The following is a 19,279-nucleotide window of genomic DNA, read 5'->3' as shown; positions in this document are numbered from 1 at the left end:
CAACAGTGCAGCTCTTATATTTCAATGTCTTCTGCATGGATCAGCAAGTGCAGTTGTGCAGACTTTTATGTCGGGGACAATCTGTTGCCATGATGTCCTTTAGAGCATGTAACAATCAAGGGCACATTCAAAGCATTTTTAGAGTTTATCTTTTAAAACAAATTAGCCGGGAGCATCAAAAATGACAGATGGAGACACAGTTGGCATTTTAACCATGAAAATACAGAGTTGTTGTCCAGAAATGGAAGAAGCCTGCTTTTGTTTTCTTCTGTGTGAAACCTAAAACCTCCATACATTTTGCATGATAAATCTGCCACCTCTGTCAATTGCAGATGCAACATTGAAAGCTTGACTGGGGCTGTGCATTAAAGAGCAGATACGTACTACTGAGCAGTAACGGTGCTACTGTGCCCTGCTAATATGAAAGTCGGCCAAATCTAAACAACTTTGAACCTTTATGATGGTTTATAGATGAGGAAGATGGACATCTATATTTAGTCTAATTGATTTTGCCTTCAGAGGGAATAAGATATTATAAACTACTTTCAAATTCACATCTTTAACTATCTCAGTCAACCAATAACTTCTTTGACGTCGATTATCATATTGTGTGCCTCTGAAAGGATTGTCTTAATTGCTGGTACATGACTTACTCTTATATTCTGTTTTATATTGGACACTGAATACTTGTCGCCATCTTGATGAGATTGGTGTGCTGAGTAAACAACTGTGCAACTGGACTGAAATGGAAATAAATTTAGGTCTTTATCGTCCTCTCCCTGACAAAGTCTGATGTGTAGTACTGTTTTGCAGATGTCAGTAAAAACGAAGTAAAAATGACGAGGATTTTGTTCCTCCATGTAGTGTCCTACTAAGTATTTTTAATATGCTGAGATGAATTCAATAAGTGACTGAAGCTTTTGGTTGGCTTCAACTACTCCTTGTACAATAGATACTCCCTAAATATTTCATCGTGCAAGCTCACTCAGCCATCTCAAATTCAGTGATCACTCATACAGATGTACTGTAGTCACTGCAACATACTGCATATCCAGTGCTATCACTTTCAGAAGCTCCAGCCCCACCCCAGCATCCAACTGTGGACTCTGAGTCTACACTCCTGTAGTGGAGAAGTGATTAGTGCTACAGCGTACTACCTGCTGTGCTGAGCTCGGTGTTTCCTCGCGCTCGGTGCTTATAGACACACTGTATTTAGTCTACATTCACATTATAATCAATTGTGTGCAAGTTGCCCGGCTGAAATTAGATGTTTGTGACCTGCATATTCCACTGAACAATCATAATAACAGCCGGCTTTTAAACACCGCAGTCTGACCCGCGCCGGGGGTAAGTGTATCTGGGTCACTTATTATGAGGTGGTACAAAAGCAACTGTCGTTCAGCATAATGGTAGTAAGAGTTTCCACATCTATTCATAGATAATATGAACACCCTGTTTGTGACTGAGATGCTGAGCAGAGAAGATTACATGACCACCTCGAGACTTCATACCCCACAGCTTACGATATTATTCAGTGAAATTAACAACCTGATTGAAACAATCATCAGATAATTATCTATCGTCAAACTAAAATTATGTGCTGATTTATAGCTCTTATTTTGTTAAAAAAAAAACAACAACAACAACAACAACAAATAGTTAAATGAATAGACTTAAAACATAAACTGTTTAATAATCAATGGTGCACTGTAGTAGACATTTGTCTCATTTAAATGTCTCCATCTCATACTTCATCTGACTTTGGTTTACTGTACCATAGCTGTAATAATTTAGTCAGATTATAAATATTAGTCTCCAAGAAATGCATAAAAGTGACCTTCATTGGATTTTGTTTTTACCCTTTTTCCTTAAATTCACCAACCGTCCAATGAAATATTTTAGGCATTTTCTTGCCTAAAAGTTCTCTCCTGAAACATCCCTCCTCACATAATCCCATTCTGCTTCTTGCCCCTTTGATTTTGTTTGCATCTTGACCCTTCACCATCTTCCTTTCTGTTCAATAAAACAGAAACACCCCTGCTTACTGTGGGCATAAATCTCCTGGATCCTCATATCAGACTTGTTCTTCTGTTCTCCGCTCCACGTTCTCACTGTCCACCCGTTCGGTTCATGTATTTTTCATCACACCCTGAACGGCTATTGGATCATCTGATCATATAATTTTATTTGTGCTGTGCAGACACAGTGATCTTCTTGACTGTTCTCTATCTCACTTGCCGAAGCCCTATTTTTGCATCACTATTTTATCAACGCCTTTTCTTTCTTCTCTTTCAGCCGCTTTCGATGTGCTTGTCTTTCTCTGAGGTCCCTTTTTGCAATTAAGAATAGAAAGATTTGCCTTTTTTTAGTCTGTACTTTGAATTCTGTTTTTATTTTTTTTTATTTTATTGTAGGCAAAAATAAAGTGCCTTTTTATGCATAACAACGGAACTTTTTCAATCATCCCGCTACTTCAAGTCTCCACCTCACTTCTTTTACAAAGTTGATAAAGGAAATGGCGAGAAGTTCTCGCCTTTAAAGGCACTTCAAAGTGTCTCAAGAGAATACTGACACACACACACACACACACACACACACACACACACACAAAACAAGAAACAGAGACTCACTCAAATGTACCGACATCACTTTGTACAACCAAACAAGCCATAAAACCAGCTCTTTCTCAAAATCCTACAATTGTAAACCAACCAACCACAAATAATCTCAGTCTGAAATTCTTCTGCTCTGTAACACACTCAACCCCTCGTCCCTCCTCTTCCTCTGCCTTCCAGGTGAGGTCTTCCACTCCACAGTGCCAGAGAAGCTGAGCCTTGCCACCGCCTCCACCCACTGCCACTCCCTGGGGGCCCAGCTGGCCAATGTCGGGCAGCTCTACATGGCCTGGCAGGCAGGTCTAGACCAGTGCGATCCTGGCTGGCTGGCCGATGGCAGCGTCCGCTATCCCATCAACGTCCCACGGAAGAACTGCGGCGGGGACGAGCCTGGGGTGCGGACCGTCTACAACAACCCCAACCGCACCGGCTTTCCTGACACCACAGCTCTGTTTGACTCCTACTGCTACCAAGGTACTGAGAGCTCTGTGATGATGAAGCTTATGCAGCGTCATTGTGGTAATTGCCATGGCAACGATATCAGGGTCTGGGGACTTGCTTTCTATTCTGATGTTTAATTAGGACGAGATGTTTATGTCACAGATGGAGGAGTTGCGAAGAGATTGTTTGACATTTGTGTCCCTCCTGGTGGATTTGAGGGCTTGTATGTTGTGTGTAGTGAAGCCTGAGAGAGAGAGAGAGAGAGTGGAGAGAGATAAAAAGAGCGAGAGCATGAATACAGTAAGTCCAGCTGGGGTTTGCATGACTGTGCCTGACCTTGTCCTTTTATCATGTGCTAACTGAGACTGGAATAATTTAGTTTCATCTCCGTATTGAATCGATTGTGTTCACTGATATTGTTCTGTTCATAATTTCAAAGCTTTTATTTATTTATTTTTTTCACTTGCACTGATTACACCAGACTGCAGATTAATATTTAAAAGTTATTTTTCCACAGATAGGGGAAAAAAAAAAATTCAAGAATTACATTTGAATCTTTTCACAATGTCAGTGCATAAGATTAGCACTGAAGAAAAACATCTACATAATCATTTTAAGTAAACAAGAACAGCATGAGAGCACAGCAGCAGCGAATCTGTCAAAACAAACAGCTGATAGATGAACCTCTTCATTACACCAACAATGTTGTATGCACATTTACATCAATATGTAACTCCAACAATGTCTTTCAGATAGCTAAAAGTAGATAAAAATGCTAATATGTTTTGTTCAATAAAAGGTTTGATTCATGTGAATAATGTTTTCAGTACAATTTCATTAATATTGCATGAACTCAGCATGTTTATTATTTATTGTTAATTTAAAATGATTGGACTTTGAGGTAGAAAATCTGATTTACTTGTGATAAACTTGTCAATCTATAACACTGTGTATTTGAATTTAATCTTGTTTTGACAGCAATAACAGGTTTCTTCTTATAGGAGGGGAGAGGTAAGGGGAGGTTTAGTGCTGTGTTGTGCAGCAGCAGATAAGTGAAATGTGGCTGTTGTGTGTTGCAGCCCACCAGCCAGTGGGGGTCCAGGCTGCAGAGGCACAGGCTTTGTTCCAGACAGCCAACCCATCAGTAGAGGCCACTTCCGCGGTCACTGAAGCCCAGCATAGTGCCCCGTTTTCCAAGACTTCCACCTGGCCTGGCCTGGTCGAATTGGTCAAAGTGAGAGTACCTTCTATTGCTGGAATCAACCACTCATCTGAGATCTCTGAGGAGCATGTAGTCATCCACCTAAAGGCTGAGGAAGGTTGGGATGAAAGACAGGACGGAGCCAGATCAAATCAATCCAGCCAGGACGAGTCTGACGGCCCAAACACCTTGGGCCTCTTCGACCTCGAGAGCCTGGAGAGGCATGGAGGGTCTGCCCATGAGGAAGAAGATGGCAGCTACTTTGGATCTGACTCCCCTACATTATCCTCAATAGCTTCTTCCACCCCACAATCTCAGACCAGCAATAGTATTCTGACTGAATTTGTGAACACTCTTATGAAGCCCTTTAAGTACTGGACTGGGGGCAAAGAGGGTGACAAGACAGAGAAGGAACCTACGATGCCTGAAGAAAAAGCAGGAGAGAACCGAACACAGGGAGAAGCATCGGGAAGAAACCAGAGTGTATCAAAACTCAGCGGAAACAAAGGCAGCATGAACAACGCCATCATGGAGCCCAGAAGTGGCACCTTTTTCTTCATGGGTTCCACCAGTGAACTGCAGAGTCCAGAAGAAGGTCTGTCCGAACAGGAAAAGGAGGTGATGCCTTTGATTCGACTAGTGCCTGCAGTCCAAAACACGGGGCACAGTGACACCAGCACCCATCCAGGAGAACAAGCCACCAGCAGATCCGCTGGCAACCCTCAATCCACCATTAATGGTATGAGCTCAACTTTGACTGTGTGTGTGTGTGTCAGTGCATATTTAAGATTCAACTTTAACCTTTAAAAATAATAAGTGAATATGTGAAATTGAAGACTGAATTGAAGCCGTTTTGTCTCAGATGGAGTTGCGGTGCATTTAAATGTTGCTGGTAAATACAGGATCTGTTTATGTCATGCTTTTTAAATAGGCTCTGCCTCTTCATTCTGCTCTCTCATCTTTTCCCTCGAGTATGTTATAATATATTCCTCCGCAGGGCAATTTGAAGTATCGCTGTAAATTTAATTAAACAGTAATTGCAAACAAAACAAAAGGGCCATACCACATACAGTAGTGCAAAATGTTGGAGTAGAGACTGTTCTACCTTCATTCTCATATTTATTGACTGGGTGCTTTGTTTACAGAAGAGGCTGTCAGAAAGAGTAATGCTAAAATGCATTTTTTTTAATCTATTGTGATGTAATAAAAGGTTTGTTTGAATTTGTATTGTTTGTTTAAAACAAAGCAGACCTGCATCCCAAATTACAGCTAATTTTTAGGAGTCAAAGATGGAATCGACTGAAAAAGAGATTAAATGTGGAGAATAAATTAAACAGATAAGAAAAACAAAGCAATTTACCAGACATGGATAGATTTTTTTAAGGAGTCAGTGCCATAGACTGTATGTAAAAGTGGACATAGCCTCCGGGTTTGAAAAAATGAGGTTGATGCAGAAGTCGCTCGAGGTTGGCTCCATAGACTCACATTCAACTTCTCTCATGAAATTTAAAGTCAATAAAAAATGTGCTACCTGAAATCACTCCTTTTTGTTAGTTTTCTGGCGGTCCATCTGGAAATAATCCGTCATTAATTAGGAAATTAATTAATTAGTCTGTTTGATTGACAGGCCTGTGGTGCAGTCAAATTGTGGCATAGTATCGTTAGGTTTCCCATCAGATTGAGTCATATTCACCGCTTGCGCCCCACAAGGTCGTGCAATTATATGGTCACTTCCGGCTCAAAACCGCTCCAGACTAGCAAGATAGTGACGGCCAAACTCCGAACTCGAGGCCCTAATAATGGCTGTTTACAAACCAACTGGTGACGTCATTGTTAGTTGCCACTTGGCAAGTGCTGAGACAAACAGAGAGAAATGATTTGGGGGAGGCCTGACAAATTCAGTAGTCCAATGCTGAAGAACCCCAAGTCCTTGTTAGGCAGGTAATACCAACATTAGAGTGAATCACCCTCGGGACGGATGCAGTACAACTAACTCGAAGACAGAGAAGTTCACCGTCTTAAAAGCACCCTGGCACTGAAGCCAAAATCACTCCCTCTGGTTGATAACTACAGGGGAAATAGTAGCCTGAATATCAGAGGAAGAGCTCTTGAATGGATGATTACTGCACCAATAAATGCCCATGCAAAGGCATCTAAAATAATGCCAAATTATAGCTTCTTAGAGAAATGTACAGTAGAGAGGCTGGAAGGAAAGTACACCTTAGCCTTGGGTCGAAGACGGCAGCTTTTCTTTTAATGGCCACCACAAATAACACATCCTTGGCAGCAGCTAAAAGGGGAGGATACAAAGTAAGACAAACACTCTCCCACAAACAGCCAGAGGAATGTTTCAATAAAGGTCTTGGGCTTTTCACACCTAGCAGTCGCTGGCTTTATTAATTTAGATACTCTTGTGTTGCACCACCTGAAGTCCCATGCCGACCCATTCCCAAGGCAATCATGAAAATCCAAAGTTTTACGCGGCATGCATTATTCACAGCCTCATCCAATTAACGTAGAGGTTGGGCGGCGGTGCCGTTCACTCTAACCTACATCTACGTCTCTGCCAATTAGGCCCTGGCTCTCTGAAGGCGGTAATGATTACTACAGCGAGGGTGAGAAAGACACGAGGGCCACGAGTAGAGTGAGGGAAGAGGGAAGAAAGGGAGAGATGGAGGAAGGAGAGGGTGAGGTGAAGTTGTTTCTGTCTTTAATGTTGCCATGAAGGAAAGCTGCCCAACTGGCGTCTCTTCTTAAACTATCATCAGTGAGCTGAATTAAGTCTGCTATTGCACACCGCAGGCTATCCCTTGGATCTCAACGCTCCTCAGCGATTGATGGTGCCATGTTGCCCCTTTGATTGAGGGGGATGCAAAGCTTTGCTCTGCGGACGACACATCCAAGTAGAATTTTAATATTGAATCTAATTATTTTGAAAAAGGTCTCCAGATGCAGCGCTATAATTTCAATCATTTCCCCTGCAAATCAGAATATTTTGAACATTTTATTGAATTAAGTTTTATTCTCCCAAGCTCCAAATGGAGAAAAGTGCCTCCAACAAATGTAGAATTTGAATGAGCTCTACATGCAAGTCCTGACTGTCTGTCAAAGAAATACATGTCGGCTTCACTACCAGTCTGTCACATGCAGAGACTGAATTTCTGTGATAGAAGACAGTGGGGTCTGTGCAGACACTCAGTGTGGATGCTCCTGACATGATTCACATGGCAATGCAATAATTTCTCCTCAGTCGTTTTTTTTTGCTAGATGCTATATCTGTAGATGGGATGAAGTGGCGTGGGTCTCTGTCTCGCTCTCCTTCTCTTTCCCTCATCGTCGGACTCCACTCGCACAATTTAAAATCATGTCTGCCTGACCCGAGGGATTCTCTCAGCCCTTTTGCAAAAGTGGAGTCAACACAGCAGAACCACTCACTGTGGAAGCACACAATTACCGTCTGAATGAGGCTTATTATAAGTTTGTTTTGCAGCATTTTTGCTTTTGAGTCGTGGCTTTTCCCAGCAACAGATTTCAAGTGGCAGAGCTGAACTTTATCCATGCTCTAAATAGTGCATTGAAATCACCCAAACCTACGCCTAATTGTCTCATTTTATTTATTACATGGGCCATTACATAGATGATCAAATGGAATTAATGTGTTTAATTATTCTCACTTCCATCAGTGTGTGTAGTAATAGTGTGTAATTAGCTATTTGGATTATTAATAGGACAATTACACTGGGCTACATGGTTCTTATGGAAATGAACGTCAGACTCATAAACCTCACTTAGGCATAAGGCAACAGCGAGTCTACTGAATAATTTACTTTCATTTTAATATTTTATGCATGGACATATTTGTGAATGTTCTCCCTCGTGTGGTAATTTGTTGTGCTATATTGCTGTACTTTTCCAACATGTCAACTAAACTCAGGACAGCCAAACCGAGTTGAGAGATGATGAAGGTAGCAACACCAGCTGGGCCTCTCAGAAATGTGGCTGCATTGCTGTCCTAAAAAAAAAAAAAGCACTACACACACCAACCATGAGTCACACGACACAGACAGAATGAATTATTGATGGTGTAGACAGAGTCTGGTTTAAAGCCGTAAGCTGATAAGGTACAGTGGACCACTTCTTCTGAATACACAGATCTAGATGGAGCTTGTTGTGGAGCCAGTCATTTGCTTATCGTGTTGCAAGTGCTCCTACGTTTTTCCACATGGCTCCTCTCACCGCAGTCAAGTGTATTCCCGCAGGAGGATGTTTTGGGTAAAATAATCCACAGGGAACAAGAAAACAGGGACAGAGAAGAGAAGTGTGAAATTACATTTGAAGACATCCTCCCATCCTCTTGCTGTGTGTTTATCTGTGCGCATGTGAGCGTGCAGCATGTGTGCTCACCCTTCCTCTAACGGTGGCCCCCTTTTTTTGTCTACAAACTCCTGCGAATTTAGAAGCCCCACTGATAGGCTCCACTGGTGGGGGAAAAAAAAATCAAAAGATCCAGCTTACAGCAAATGACAGTTAACTGCTATTTTCAGCTCACCAAAGATTACAGTTTGCCCACAGCTTAAAAAAACACAGTGGGAAAATTGCGCCTAAATCCCAGGTACATCCTAATGTCTTTATACCATATTTGCATATGCAAACCTTAAGCCAACTTTAAACAGCACAGTTAAGTTAGAGGTAATTGGATGGCAAGACATAGCCTGGTGTTACCAGACCCAAATTCATTGTAGAATATACAAGTCTTGCCATGCTCCAAAGGGAATTGTTTCAAGTTGTTGCATCCTACTCAGCATAGACCAGTTGGATTTTAAATTTGGTTTGGTTTGAGCTCATATCATTGGCTTTGAAATTAATTAGTAACATTGTTTTATTTAACAGTTTTGGTCCATAACATGAGAACTTTCATATTTCTGTTTCTGTCATGGCTCTTCTCATTGGTTTGAAGTGAGCGGGCTCAAAAGATAATGTTTTATACTGCTGTGCACCAATCAGGCTTGAGGAACATTTACATTTGGAATCTAGAGACAGTTGTGGAGTTATTTGCTCATGTTGCCAGGCAACTCTCAATCAAATCTTTTTAAACCACCCTCATACAGTCCAATCAAGGACGTTTTCTCTGTTTAACTCATAAGAGATATGACCTGAAAATGTTTTCTTTCCCAAACTAAAATTTTAAGCTTGTGTAGTCATGAATATATGAAATTATAAAGGATGAGTGAAGTTTTCAGGTTGTGTAAATGTGATAGTATTTGTCTTGTCCATGGTAAACTCCATAACCAGAAAGAAACAGAAAGAAAGAAAGAAAGAAAGAAAGAAAGAAAGAAACAGTATGTGTAACTTCTATGACAGAAGTCAGACATCGTCCACACTGTTTCTGACTCAAACCACTGGTTGCCGCAGAGCCGTGCCCCTGCTAAGACAGTGTCATGTTTCCATAATCGTTTTGAAACTGATCTCCCAGAACACATTTCATTGGGTTCATGTAAGCCAGGCTTGAATCTTTAATTGCTAGTTCTGCATCCATAAAATTAAATCCACCCCATCCCTGATGATGGGATTGTATTAATTTGTCTGTTCTGTCTCTTTGTTCCTTGTAGAATCCCCCACATCAGGTCCTATTGAAAGATCAGCACCCAGTGAACATGTCAACATGTCCAGTTCTCAGGGTCCCAGAGGCCCCAGCAGCCAGTTTCAGTGGGCCATCAAGTCCATGCGCAGCCCCAAACTCGGCCCTTCTGGAAATGTGGCCTATGTGGGTAAACATCCCTCGTGGGAGCCAATGGAGGCCAAAGCAGGGCCCCTTGAGGTTATGACCCTGCCCACCTTTCTTCAACAGGACAACACAGAAAACTATTCAGGTGAGGGCAAGGACCAGGATGGAGAAGGTACTAATACTCAAGCTGCCAGAAGTATCTCAGGGGAGGAGAAGGAGGTTGAGGGGAGTGGTGGAGAGGGGAACAACTTCCCCGGTGGATTTGGATTGAAAATGAACAACTTGGCCGGCAGTAGTGTCAAACTGAGTCCTGAAACCGGATCTTCACGCAGCCAGAGTGATTTTGTGACTGTGACTGAGCACACTACTCTGTCCCACTGGCAGCTGGTAGAACAACCCACCACCCCACCTCAGGGCTCACCGGAGCCAGACACAGCAGAGGAGTCCAGGGGAGAGATCCTCTACGTCCACAGGCCGACTGATAATATTTTCTCTGCCTCGTCCCGCAGAGGGGAGGGAAGTTCAAATTCAGCTGTTACTCCAGTTTTCACAAAGCACAGCAAAGACACGAGCAGAAATGAGGAGATGACTACCACAACTGAAGCTTTGATGGAGGTGCTGACAACCTCTGAGGTGACCACAGTGGAGCTTCTGACCAGAAACGCACAGAGGACAGATCCTGCCACCATAACAACAAGCACAGAAAACACGTCCGACAGCTCCTCGACAGAGGAGCCGTCTATTTCCATCTCATGGGTTCAGGAAGTAAAGGAGAAAATTACAAGCTTACCTGACCTGCAAGGCCACCTCTCAGCCACTCCAGCACCAAATGGAGGATCTCAAATGAAAACTGGAGCCATTCAGTTGACCACCGCCACATCAGATTCCAATGTCGGTGCCACAGAAATGGAATCCAGATCTGCAGTTTCTGAGTCCTTTGTTGTGGGAAGTCGTTGGACACCTTTCAAAGACTCGAAGTCAGAGGAACACAAAACCCCGTTGTCGACAGAGAACAAAGACACAAACAACCCGTTTGGCATTCTCGTCCCCAACTGGGCGTTTGGGCTCATCCCATCAGGTAAGCTACCTCCACGGTGTTCCCAATGAAGGAACCTAGCTGTCATTATTATCTTCGTGATTATGAGTGATTGTCTAATCAGTAGTGATTATTTGATTATGTATGTAGCTCAGTGAGGGTCAGACAGTACAGTAACAGCAGTATATTCACTGTGCTGTATTCACTCCACCTGAGTTCACAGTCTCTGCAAACCCCCTCAAATATAAAACACAAGTCCTCTATTTCCTTACTCTGTCTGTCGCTTGCTCTTTCATTCGACATCTCCTCTCTGTCTCCTGCTCTCACATACATCATGCATTCTTAATCCTTCCTTGTTCTTTCTTTTTTGCCTTTACATCCTCTTTCTTTGCTCGTCCCTCCCTCCCACGCTGGTTTGGAGACAGCTCCAGACAGTGAGGCAGTGCAGTGAGGTGAGACCAACTAGGTCTTAGGAAGTAATTAGTGGGTCAAAGTGAGTGCAATTAGGTGAACTGGGGAAAGGCCGAGATCCTAGTCCCCAACAAATCAATGTAGACACAAACTGCAAGATGGGACTCGTAATTGACTGCAGTCTCGTCTTCCTTTCTCATTTTGTAGTTTGTTCATGCTCTCTCTGCTCTTTCTCTCGGCTAAACTTTCATCTCGCACTCGATCCCTGAACTTGCCATTCACAATAATAGCAGTATCTGTGCTGCTTGTCTCAGCATGCTCACATTGATTTCTTTTGACATGTAATGGCCCTGCTACCGTGGCAGCAAACTACAAAGTAAGGCTACTCACTTCTTCCTTATCTAAATTTGTAGTCATAACAGTGAAAATGTGTTTGCTTAATGTTTCATGCATCTGTCTAGACAGACAGCAAAATTTATTGTGGGTTTCTGCTTAAATAACGCCACTAATTCATTCTCAGCTCTGCTGCTTCTGCTATTTTCTGGGTTTTGAAAATGCATTAAAAAAATTATGACTTGGATCATTTGTCTTCCTACACAGTAAAGTGCATTTCTAAAAGTTTGCTTCTAAAGTCGTCAAATAGAGGGGACGGAGATAGCAGGAATTAAGTAACGTAATTTACATGAAGTATAATAATAATCAGTAATGAGCAGTAAGACAGCCTTATTCGATTTGCCCACTGGCTATATATAAAAGTTGATGTAGCTGGGTCTAAAAAATGAGGCCAATGCAGAAGTGCCATGAACTGTAATACCACCGATGGCCACTAGAGGTTGGCTCCAAAAAGTGTCTGGCTTCATAGACTTCTATTCAACTTCTCTCATGAAATACAAAGTCAATCAAATTTTCCACAAGTTCTTATGGTGTTGTTATCTAAAGTCCCTTCTCATTAGTTTCCTGGCGGTTCACCTAAAAATAATCCTGTCATTAATTAGAAAATAGGCCTCAAAAAGCATTATGTTTTGGGGGGCATGTCTGTTTAATAGATAAACTTGTCTAGTCAGGTTTCCACTGAAGGTGGGTGGGATGTCGTGTTGTCAGGTTCCCAGTCAGATTGAGTCAGATCTAAAGCTCGCTCCTCTCCAGCTCATGGTCACTTCCTGCTCCAAACCTGTCCGAACTAGCAAGATGGCGATGGCCCGAAATCTGAACTCTGGAAAAACCACCTCTGGTCAAGTGATGTTTTCTCATTTACAGGATTTGCAGGGTTTTCAGGGTATTGTGACACGACGGACTTACATTCATCCGTTTAATAAGAGCAGGAGGAGAATATTCTGATAAGGTTGTGGTATCAGTAGAAGGCACCGCGGTGAACCAATAAGAAAATGCTCAACCCTGATCCAGCTTGTTTGCTTGAGGTGGTGCGCTGCATTCAATATATTTCATGTCTGAATGCTTTCTGTGGTGCACGGCCGTGACCCATTATGTAATCATTTAATTCAGCGAACGTGTAGATACTTCAGATTCATTTCATTCAGAGAGGGAACACTTCATGTAACTGGGCAGCTCAAGGACACTTTCTGTCTTTCTTGAGATTAAATTGTAGTCTCCATACTCTGCTGTGTCTTACATAAGAAAAATTAAAGAAAACAGGCAGCACAAGAGGACATTTTGTCTTTATCAGGGTGATATTTGAATGGACTGAGTGGCCGTGCTCTTGTTGAGTGATTAGAAAGATGAGACCCCTCCCTCTGTGTGACCTTTTGTATTTGTCCGTTTTTAGTACAGAGGAAATTACAGCAATGGTTGCCTGACCAGTACTGCAGGAAGAGAGACACGGAGAGGAGGGAAAGGGCAGGAGGATGGACAGCCCTGGGAAGGAAGAGTAGGGGGTGGGGAGGTTTGAAGGAGAGGTGGGAGTGTGTGTGTGTGTGTGTGTGTGTGTGTGTGTGTGTGTGTGTGTGTGTGTGTGTGTGTGTGTGTGTTTGTGTGTGTATGTGTGCGAGAGGGGGAGTCTGTCCTCCACAATGTTGTGGGTAGGAGTACATAAAGCTCTTTAATCAATGATCAGAGACTACTCTAACACAGTCTTGTGTGCCTCCAGAGAGCAAATCATCCTCCTCATCTCTTCTTTTTTCCTCCTTCCCCTTTTCTTTCTTCTGTTTTTACATTCCCTTGCTTCCTTCCGATCTTCATTCATTGTTTGTTATCAAAACAGGCTCGGCCCCTCTGTGTCCTATTAACACACTGGTACTGTATATAACGCCACATCCAGCTTTTCCAATTCCCCGTCGCTCTGGCCTCAAGCTAAGCCCACACAGATGGGTGGACATACACACACATTAAAAATACTAAATATATGTGAAGAAGCACCGGCATGGCAAACTTGCTCAGGAGTAAACCTCGATAATCCATCCCACATGTCGCACCATCACATACAGACACACACACGGAATACGTCTTAATCCTTCAAGGCGAGAAAGTAAACAGACTTCATTTTATTTCTCTTTTAATTACTTATATCTTCATTTGCATATTGTATAATCCTAAAGACAGTATTTATGGAAGTTTGTAACATCGCAAAAAAGTTATAAAACTGATTTCCACTCCAATGCATCGCAACAAGCATGGAAATTTACCGAACGGTTCGTAGCACTGGCATCCAGCCTTTTGTGGTGATGAAGCAAGGCGGGCGCAAAGTAATATTGGCTGTCCGTCCAGCCTTTAAATTATCAATGCCAGTCTGATACTCTGGCAAACAGTGAGCAGGATGCCTCTGAGTTATAGTCGTCATGACTAAAGCCTTGTCCCAGGCTCAAGATGGATCAGACCTCTGGCAACATCAATAACGCGGCAGCCAGCCCTCAACCAAATTAGAGTGTTAAATTTGGAGCCAGTAGGTTGAAGTGTGTGTGCGCATGTGTGAGTGTGTATTTGGGGCTGGATTGGGGAAGACAGAGATAAATGGAGACAGGGACAGGCTGGGGTGGCATATTATCAGTGTGGTTCTGTGGATATATGTTCAGTTTGTCTGCTGGCTGTTGGAGTCCTTGGATCAGCTGTCTGGAGGAGCAAGAGGGCACACTCTCAATGCTGCATATAGAAAGTCCATTGATTTTCCTGCCTCCTGCTCACTGTGCCTCCCAGCCTTTTTTTTTCTCTCACCATTCCTCTTTCTCTTTCTTCTCTGTCTCTGCCTCATGCTTTTTTCCATCTCCCTTGCTCCTGGTCTCCCTGACTTTATGTCTTTTATTACTCCTCTGGTCATCCTTATGACTCCCCCTAGCATAATGTTTTGATAGCCTCTTGAACCCCTGTGTGATACAAGACAAGGCAGTCAATTGCCGCCTAGCTGTATCCTGTCCCCGGTTCGATCCTCGGCAGGATCCTCATTGCTGTCTTTTAAATAGAGTTACCTCCCTTTAAATCCATCCATTGCCTAATCTGCCGTCCTCCTATCTGCTTCTCGTCTCTAACTTTCTCTTTATTTCTTTTCATGTTGTAATTCCACCATTTTTCCATATCAAACACTTCTGCTGAATCTAATCCTGTGCTATTGGCTGCTGCTTATTAAATGAATGGGATTTGTTAAAGAACAGCCTTGAGGGACTCTGGGTTCTATCGTGGTGTGGGATGAAATGTCGTTACACACCGCTCTGTGCTGACTGAGCACAGGCTCTTTGTATCCCATTAACCAGGGGAATAACTGAGCAACCAAAGTGTTGAAAATGAGCTTAAATAGACTCTGCAGAGGAATCACACTGAGCCTTTTTTGTGTACATCACTGACTGTTAATAATGATAATGCACACCAGTTTAAAATCCACTGAATTTGCATTAACCCCCTAACAGAAAACTCTCCCAAAAACACCGCTCTAAATTCCACGATAATATAGTGTTACCCTTTGTAGTCAGTCTAAGACTATTAAAGACAGAAGACCAGTTCTTTAAAGAAATACCAAGACCTTATAATTGCCTCTCACAGGTAAGAGGCCAGATACAAATAATCAATGGTGTCTCATCTAACTCGCATTGTCAAACATCCTAACTGGCCTTTCTTTTGCGACTTCAGCCTGCTTCATGTGCGGCTGCCCCCTGAAAGTCTATGGACGGATCATCTGTCGAGCCCTAGCTTTATGCATACATTACCAGTGCAGACATGATGACAATGTTTCCAGTTGTTGTTTGTTAGGGTCACTGATTGCCCCTTTATGATGCCAGCAACCTCAGATTATCCTCTTTATCAGAATCTCTTATTCCAGATAAGCGGTGCACTGTGGCCAGCAACCTAACATAAGATTGCAAGCAATAGAGTCTTCTATTACACAGTTTAAATTGTTTAACCCCTGAAACAGGCAGTAGAAGAAACTGGTGCTCAACAGGACGTTCAGCGGGACTGGTATTGAAAATAACATTACAGGTTGCTTGCTCTTGTCAGCCTCTCCATGATGCAGAGCGAAGATAAACTCCTCATTATCTTAATAATAATAATTATCTCAAAATAAGGCTAAACTAGTGCAATCATGCTGACAGAATTTAAAGCAAATCTTGGACAGATTACAAATTTGCAGTGCCTACAGCTGAACAGTTAGCACAAACTATTGTAGTGTAGTTAGTGTTGCTTTGTTAACTGTGGCTAACTACAGGCTATACTAGTAAACTAAGCTAAGCTAGAAACTAAGCAAATAAATCAGAAGTAAAGGCTACCTAATTCTGACATATTTCCAAGGGAAACAAAATATGTCTGGGAAAGTGATTTAAATCTGATCCATTTAATTTACTGACATTTTAATACTAAGATTAATTTGAAAAGGGATAGAGGCACATTTAACATGGTACAAAGTAAGTACAGAGAAAAAAACAAGTAGATAGGAAGAAAAATAAAGGTTAAGATGAGCGAGGCAATTAAAACACAGGATTGAGGAGGGACAGAAAAGTCAAAGTTGATCAACCAGGAAGTCAAGATGTTACAGGGTTACTCATATAAAATTTAAAGTGTAGAAATTGTTCTTACAGCATTCGAGAAGTGTTGTCTTCACATGTTTCAAAGGATGTCGGCTCAGGATACTCTCAATGGACAAAGTCAAGTGCTGTGCCTGGAAGGGTAATTTAACATCACAGCAAGCAGTGCTGCAGATATTTGCAGTTAGTTTTAATCTGTTAAAGTAGAACAACCAGTGACTAAATAATTCAGGGAGGAATTTTCTGTACTGCTAGGAAAATACTCAAGCAAACTATCTGTTATCAGCATCACTGACATTTTGGGAAATGGAAATTGTTGATTTATACATGTAAAAGTCAATGAAATAAACAGCTATGTTTGTGAAGCTAATGCACCATCAAAATTTTGGTTTAATATTCTGCAGTGAGCCTGAAAAAGCCCAGAAAAGCTGTCTTGAACAGGCATTTTTATGGCATCATAAGAATGCTTTATTATCCTTGCTGCCACAACAAAACCTGGTGATTATTCAGCCTCTAGGAGCCCCATCACAGGCAGCGGTATTTTATTTTTTAGATTGTATGACCCAGAGCTCCCATTATGGCAGATGAATGACTGAATCTTTTGACTGCTCCGAGTAGCAGATCTGCAGCAGAACTGTGAAACAAGTTTTGTTGTTGTTTTTATGAATATTTTCTCATCTCCCAGTGCTCTAAAGGTCAGTTGAGAAGCAGACCAAAGCGCTGTTAACTTGAGTAACACTAGAAGCCAAGCCTCAGTTGTCTGTTTCCCAGGGCATAACATATGCCTTTTAATCATGCATTTGTTTTGTTATTACACAGATTTGTGCTCACATATGCATAAAGAGAGAGAATTTCCATCTTTTTCTCCAATTCAATATAAGTTTGCATTTTTTGCCTGAAAGCAAAGACTGCTATCCCCATACCAGCCAAATATGAGGAACATTTGTTCCTCTTGGCTTCTTGGATGAGACACATTCAAACTAACCGACTCAATGAGGAATACAACCAGTAAAAGTAAACCATTTAGCCACACAGCAGATGAAACCATCAACTGCTTGTTGGAGCATTCAGGCGTCTTCATCTCCTCCTACTTTATTGTAGTCGTTTTCATTTAGCCGCCTCGCTAAACCAGATAAGAGAAGACCTCTGCTGAGCCAGATGTCACCCCATTAAAAACACAGACAGTGATTCACTGAGAACGTTTTTATATATATATATATATATTTCTTCCCCAATAAGTCCCTATCTGTGAGTGTTTATTGTCAGGTACAGCCTTAGGGCCCCTGAGGCTACGCAGAGTTTCATAAAGCAAAGAACAACATCACCTGTGTGTGCTACCGATCGTGAGGTGATGGGAAGGGTGGATGGAGACAGAGAGCTTGACAGGGTGCTGTCGGAAAGAATATGATCCTCTGTGTGGAGTCATTGTGTGGCTGTGCTGAGCGGAAGAGACTAACCATCAGATTAAACATCAGGAATCTGCTTCCTTTCACTAAAAGAATATTTCACTTCTCTATCAGTGTCGAACAGGTCTGTCCCATTAGAGGTCAAAGAGAGGAGACAAACAAGCAGCTGTTCCACAGATCACTGGCTCTTTGCTTTTATTACCTCTGAATGGGAAGACTGTGGATACAAATTTGTTATGATGTGAAACTGGTCACCAGACACAATGCAGATAGGTTGCCTATTATTCCTGTAGCACAACAAGATTTGAATACCAGCACCCTTGAGATGTTGGTCTCGCATTTTCATTCTACAGACACACACACATATCTGTCTGCAGTTCAGTCAGTCACACATGCGGGCGCACCTTGTCAAAAATGGAGCCGACTGCCATCGAGGTTAACGGTGAAATGTATGATTTCAAATTGAGGTATTTGCTAGGTACAGAGGAGTGGCAGCGGAGGGGATGAGTGCGCCCAGCTGAGGGTTATGAGCTGCCAGATTTCCTGCCTGACTTTACTCCCAGAGTGGAGCAGTGGCAGGGGTGTTTGGCTCCCAGTGTCAGTCACAACGCATCATGCAGCAGCCAGCCCACAGCGGGTGGAGGGGTTGAGGGGTCTGTTCATGTAGGGCATGTCAGACACACCCACAGATCTGTCCCAGTGGGGAGGATTCATAGACGGGGAAAAAAATGACAAGTCTCAAGGGGAAGAAGGTTTCTAAATGTGTCGAGGTGCTGCATATGAACATGTAAATTATAGAATTTAGTGAGCTACAAGGAGAAAGGGTTTGTTTACAAAAGGCAATTGTAGATTTGAGGAATTTTTGGAAGCAAGCTTCTTTGCAGAGTTTCGACAGGCAGGGACACTGGGAGGTCATGTAAAGTAGTTTTTCTTTGTTGAGTTTTAAACATGTCTCCAGGCAAACCCTCCTGCCTTCAGCTTACTTCTCCTAATAGTGCTGCTCTGCTGTCAGAACAACTTCTTGATAGTAACCACGATGGAATACAAACATACAGGCAAGGGAGTATGAGATCCCCCATCTGTGTGTGTGCTTGTGTTACTTATGTTGTGGGGACCTAAATCCGTTTACACTGTCACATTATTCGGACTTGACCTGCTTTTGGGGACAAAAAGTAAGTCTCCATAATGTAAATCATTCATAGCTATGGTGAAGGTAAGTCTCCAGGAAATTAATTTAAGTAAGTTTAATGTGATGGAAACACAACTCTGTGTGTGTGTGTGTGTGTGTGTGTGTGTGTGTGTGTGTGTGTGTGTGTGTGTGTGTGTGTGTGTGTGTGTGTGTGTGTTTCTGGGGGCACTTTTGTCATGGCACATTTGCAAAAAGCAGCACAAAACACTGCAGTGGGTCAGTGTTTCTCATCTGGCATCAGGATCCACATTTTTTCAGTCATTAAATCACAAATTACATTTTTGAGCCACTCTA

General features: G+C 42.3%; 1 protein-coding gene across 1 annotated transcript in view; it reads left to right on the top strand.

The window, feature by feature from the left end:
* The window catches only part of ncanb (neurocan b), a 149,923-nt gene that overhangs the window by 55,808 nt on the left and 74,836 nt on the right, over positions 1-19,279 (top strand). Inside the window, exons 7-9 of the mRNA XM_069150135.1 lie at positions 2,796-3,089; positions 4,136-4,996; positions 9,867-11,060. Coding sequence (XP_069006236.1) covers positions 2,796-3,089; positions 4,136-4,996; positions 9,867-11,060 — 2,349 coding nt within the window. The remainder of the gene's footprint in view (positions 1-2,795; positions 3,090-4,135; positions 4,997-9,866; positions 11,061-19,279) is intronic.

The sequence above is a fragment of the Embiotoca jacksoni genome, unplaced genomic scaffold (assembly GCF_022577435.1).
Source record: "Embiotoca jacksoni isolate LCO1_2020_lvr unplaced genomic scaffold, fEmbJac1.0.p SCAF_16, whole genome shotgun sequence".
Taxonomy (NCBI): domain Eukaryota; kingdom Metazoa; phylum Chordata; class Actinopteri; family Embiotocidae; genus Embiotoca; species Embiotoca jacksoni.
The sequence above is the reverse complement of the archived record's forward strand: the minus strand, read 5'-3'. Positions and strand labels throughout refer to the sequence as shown.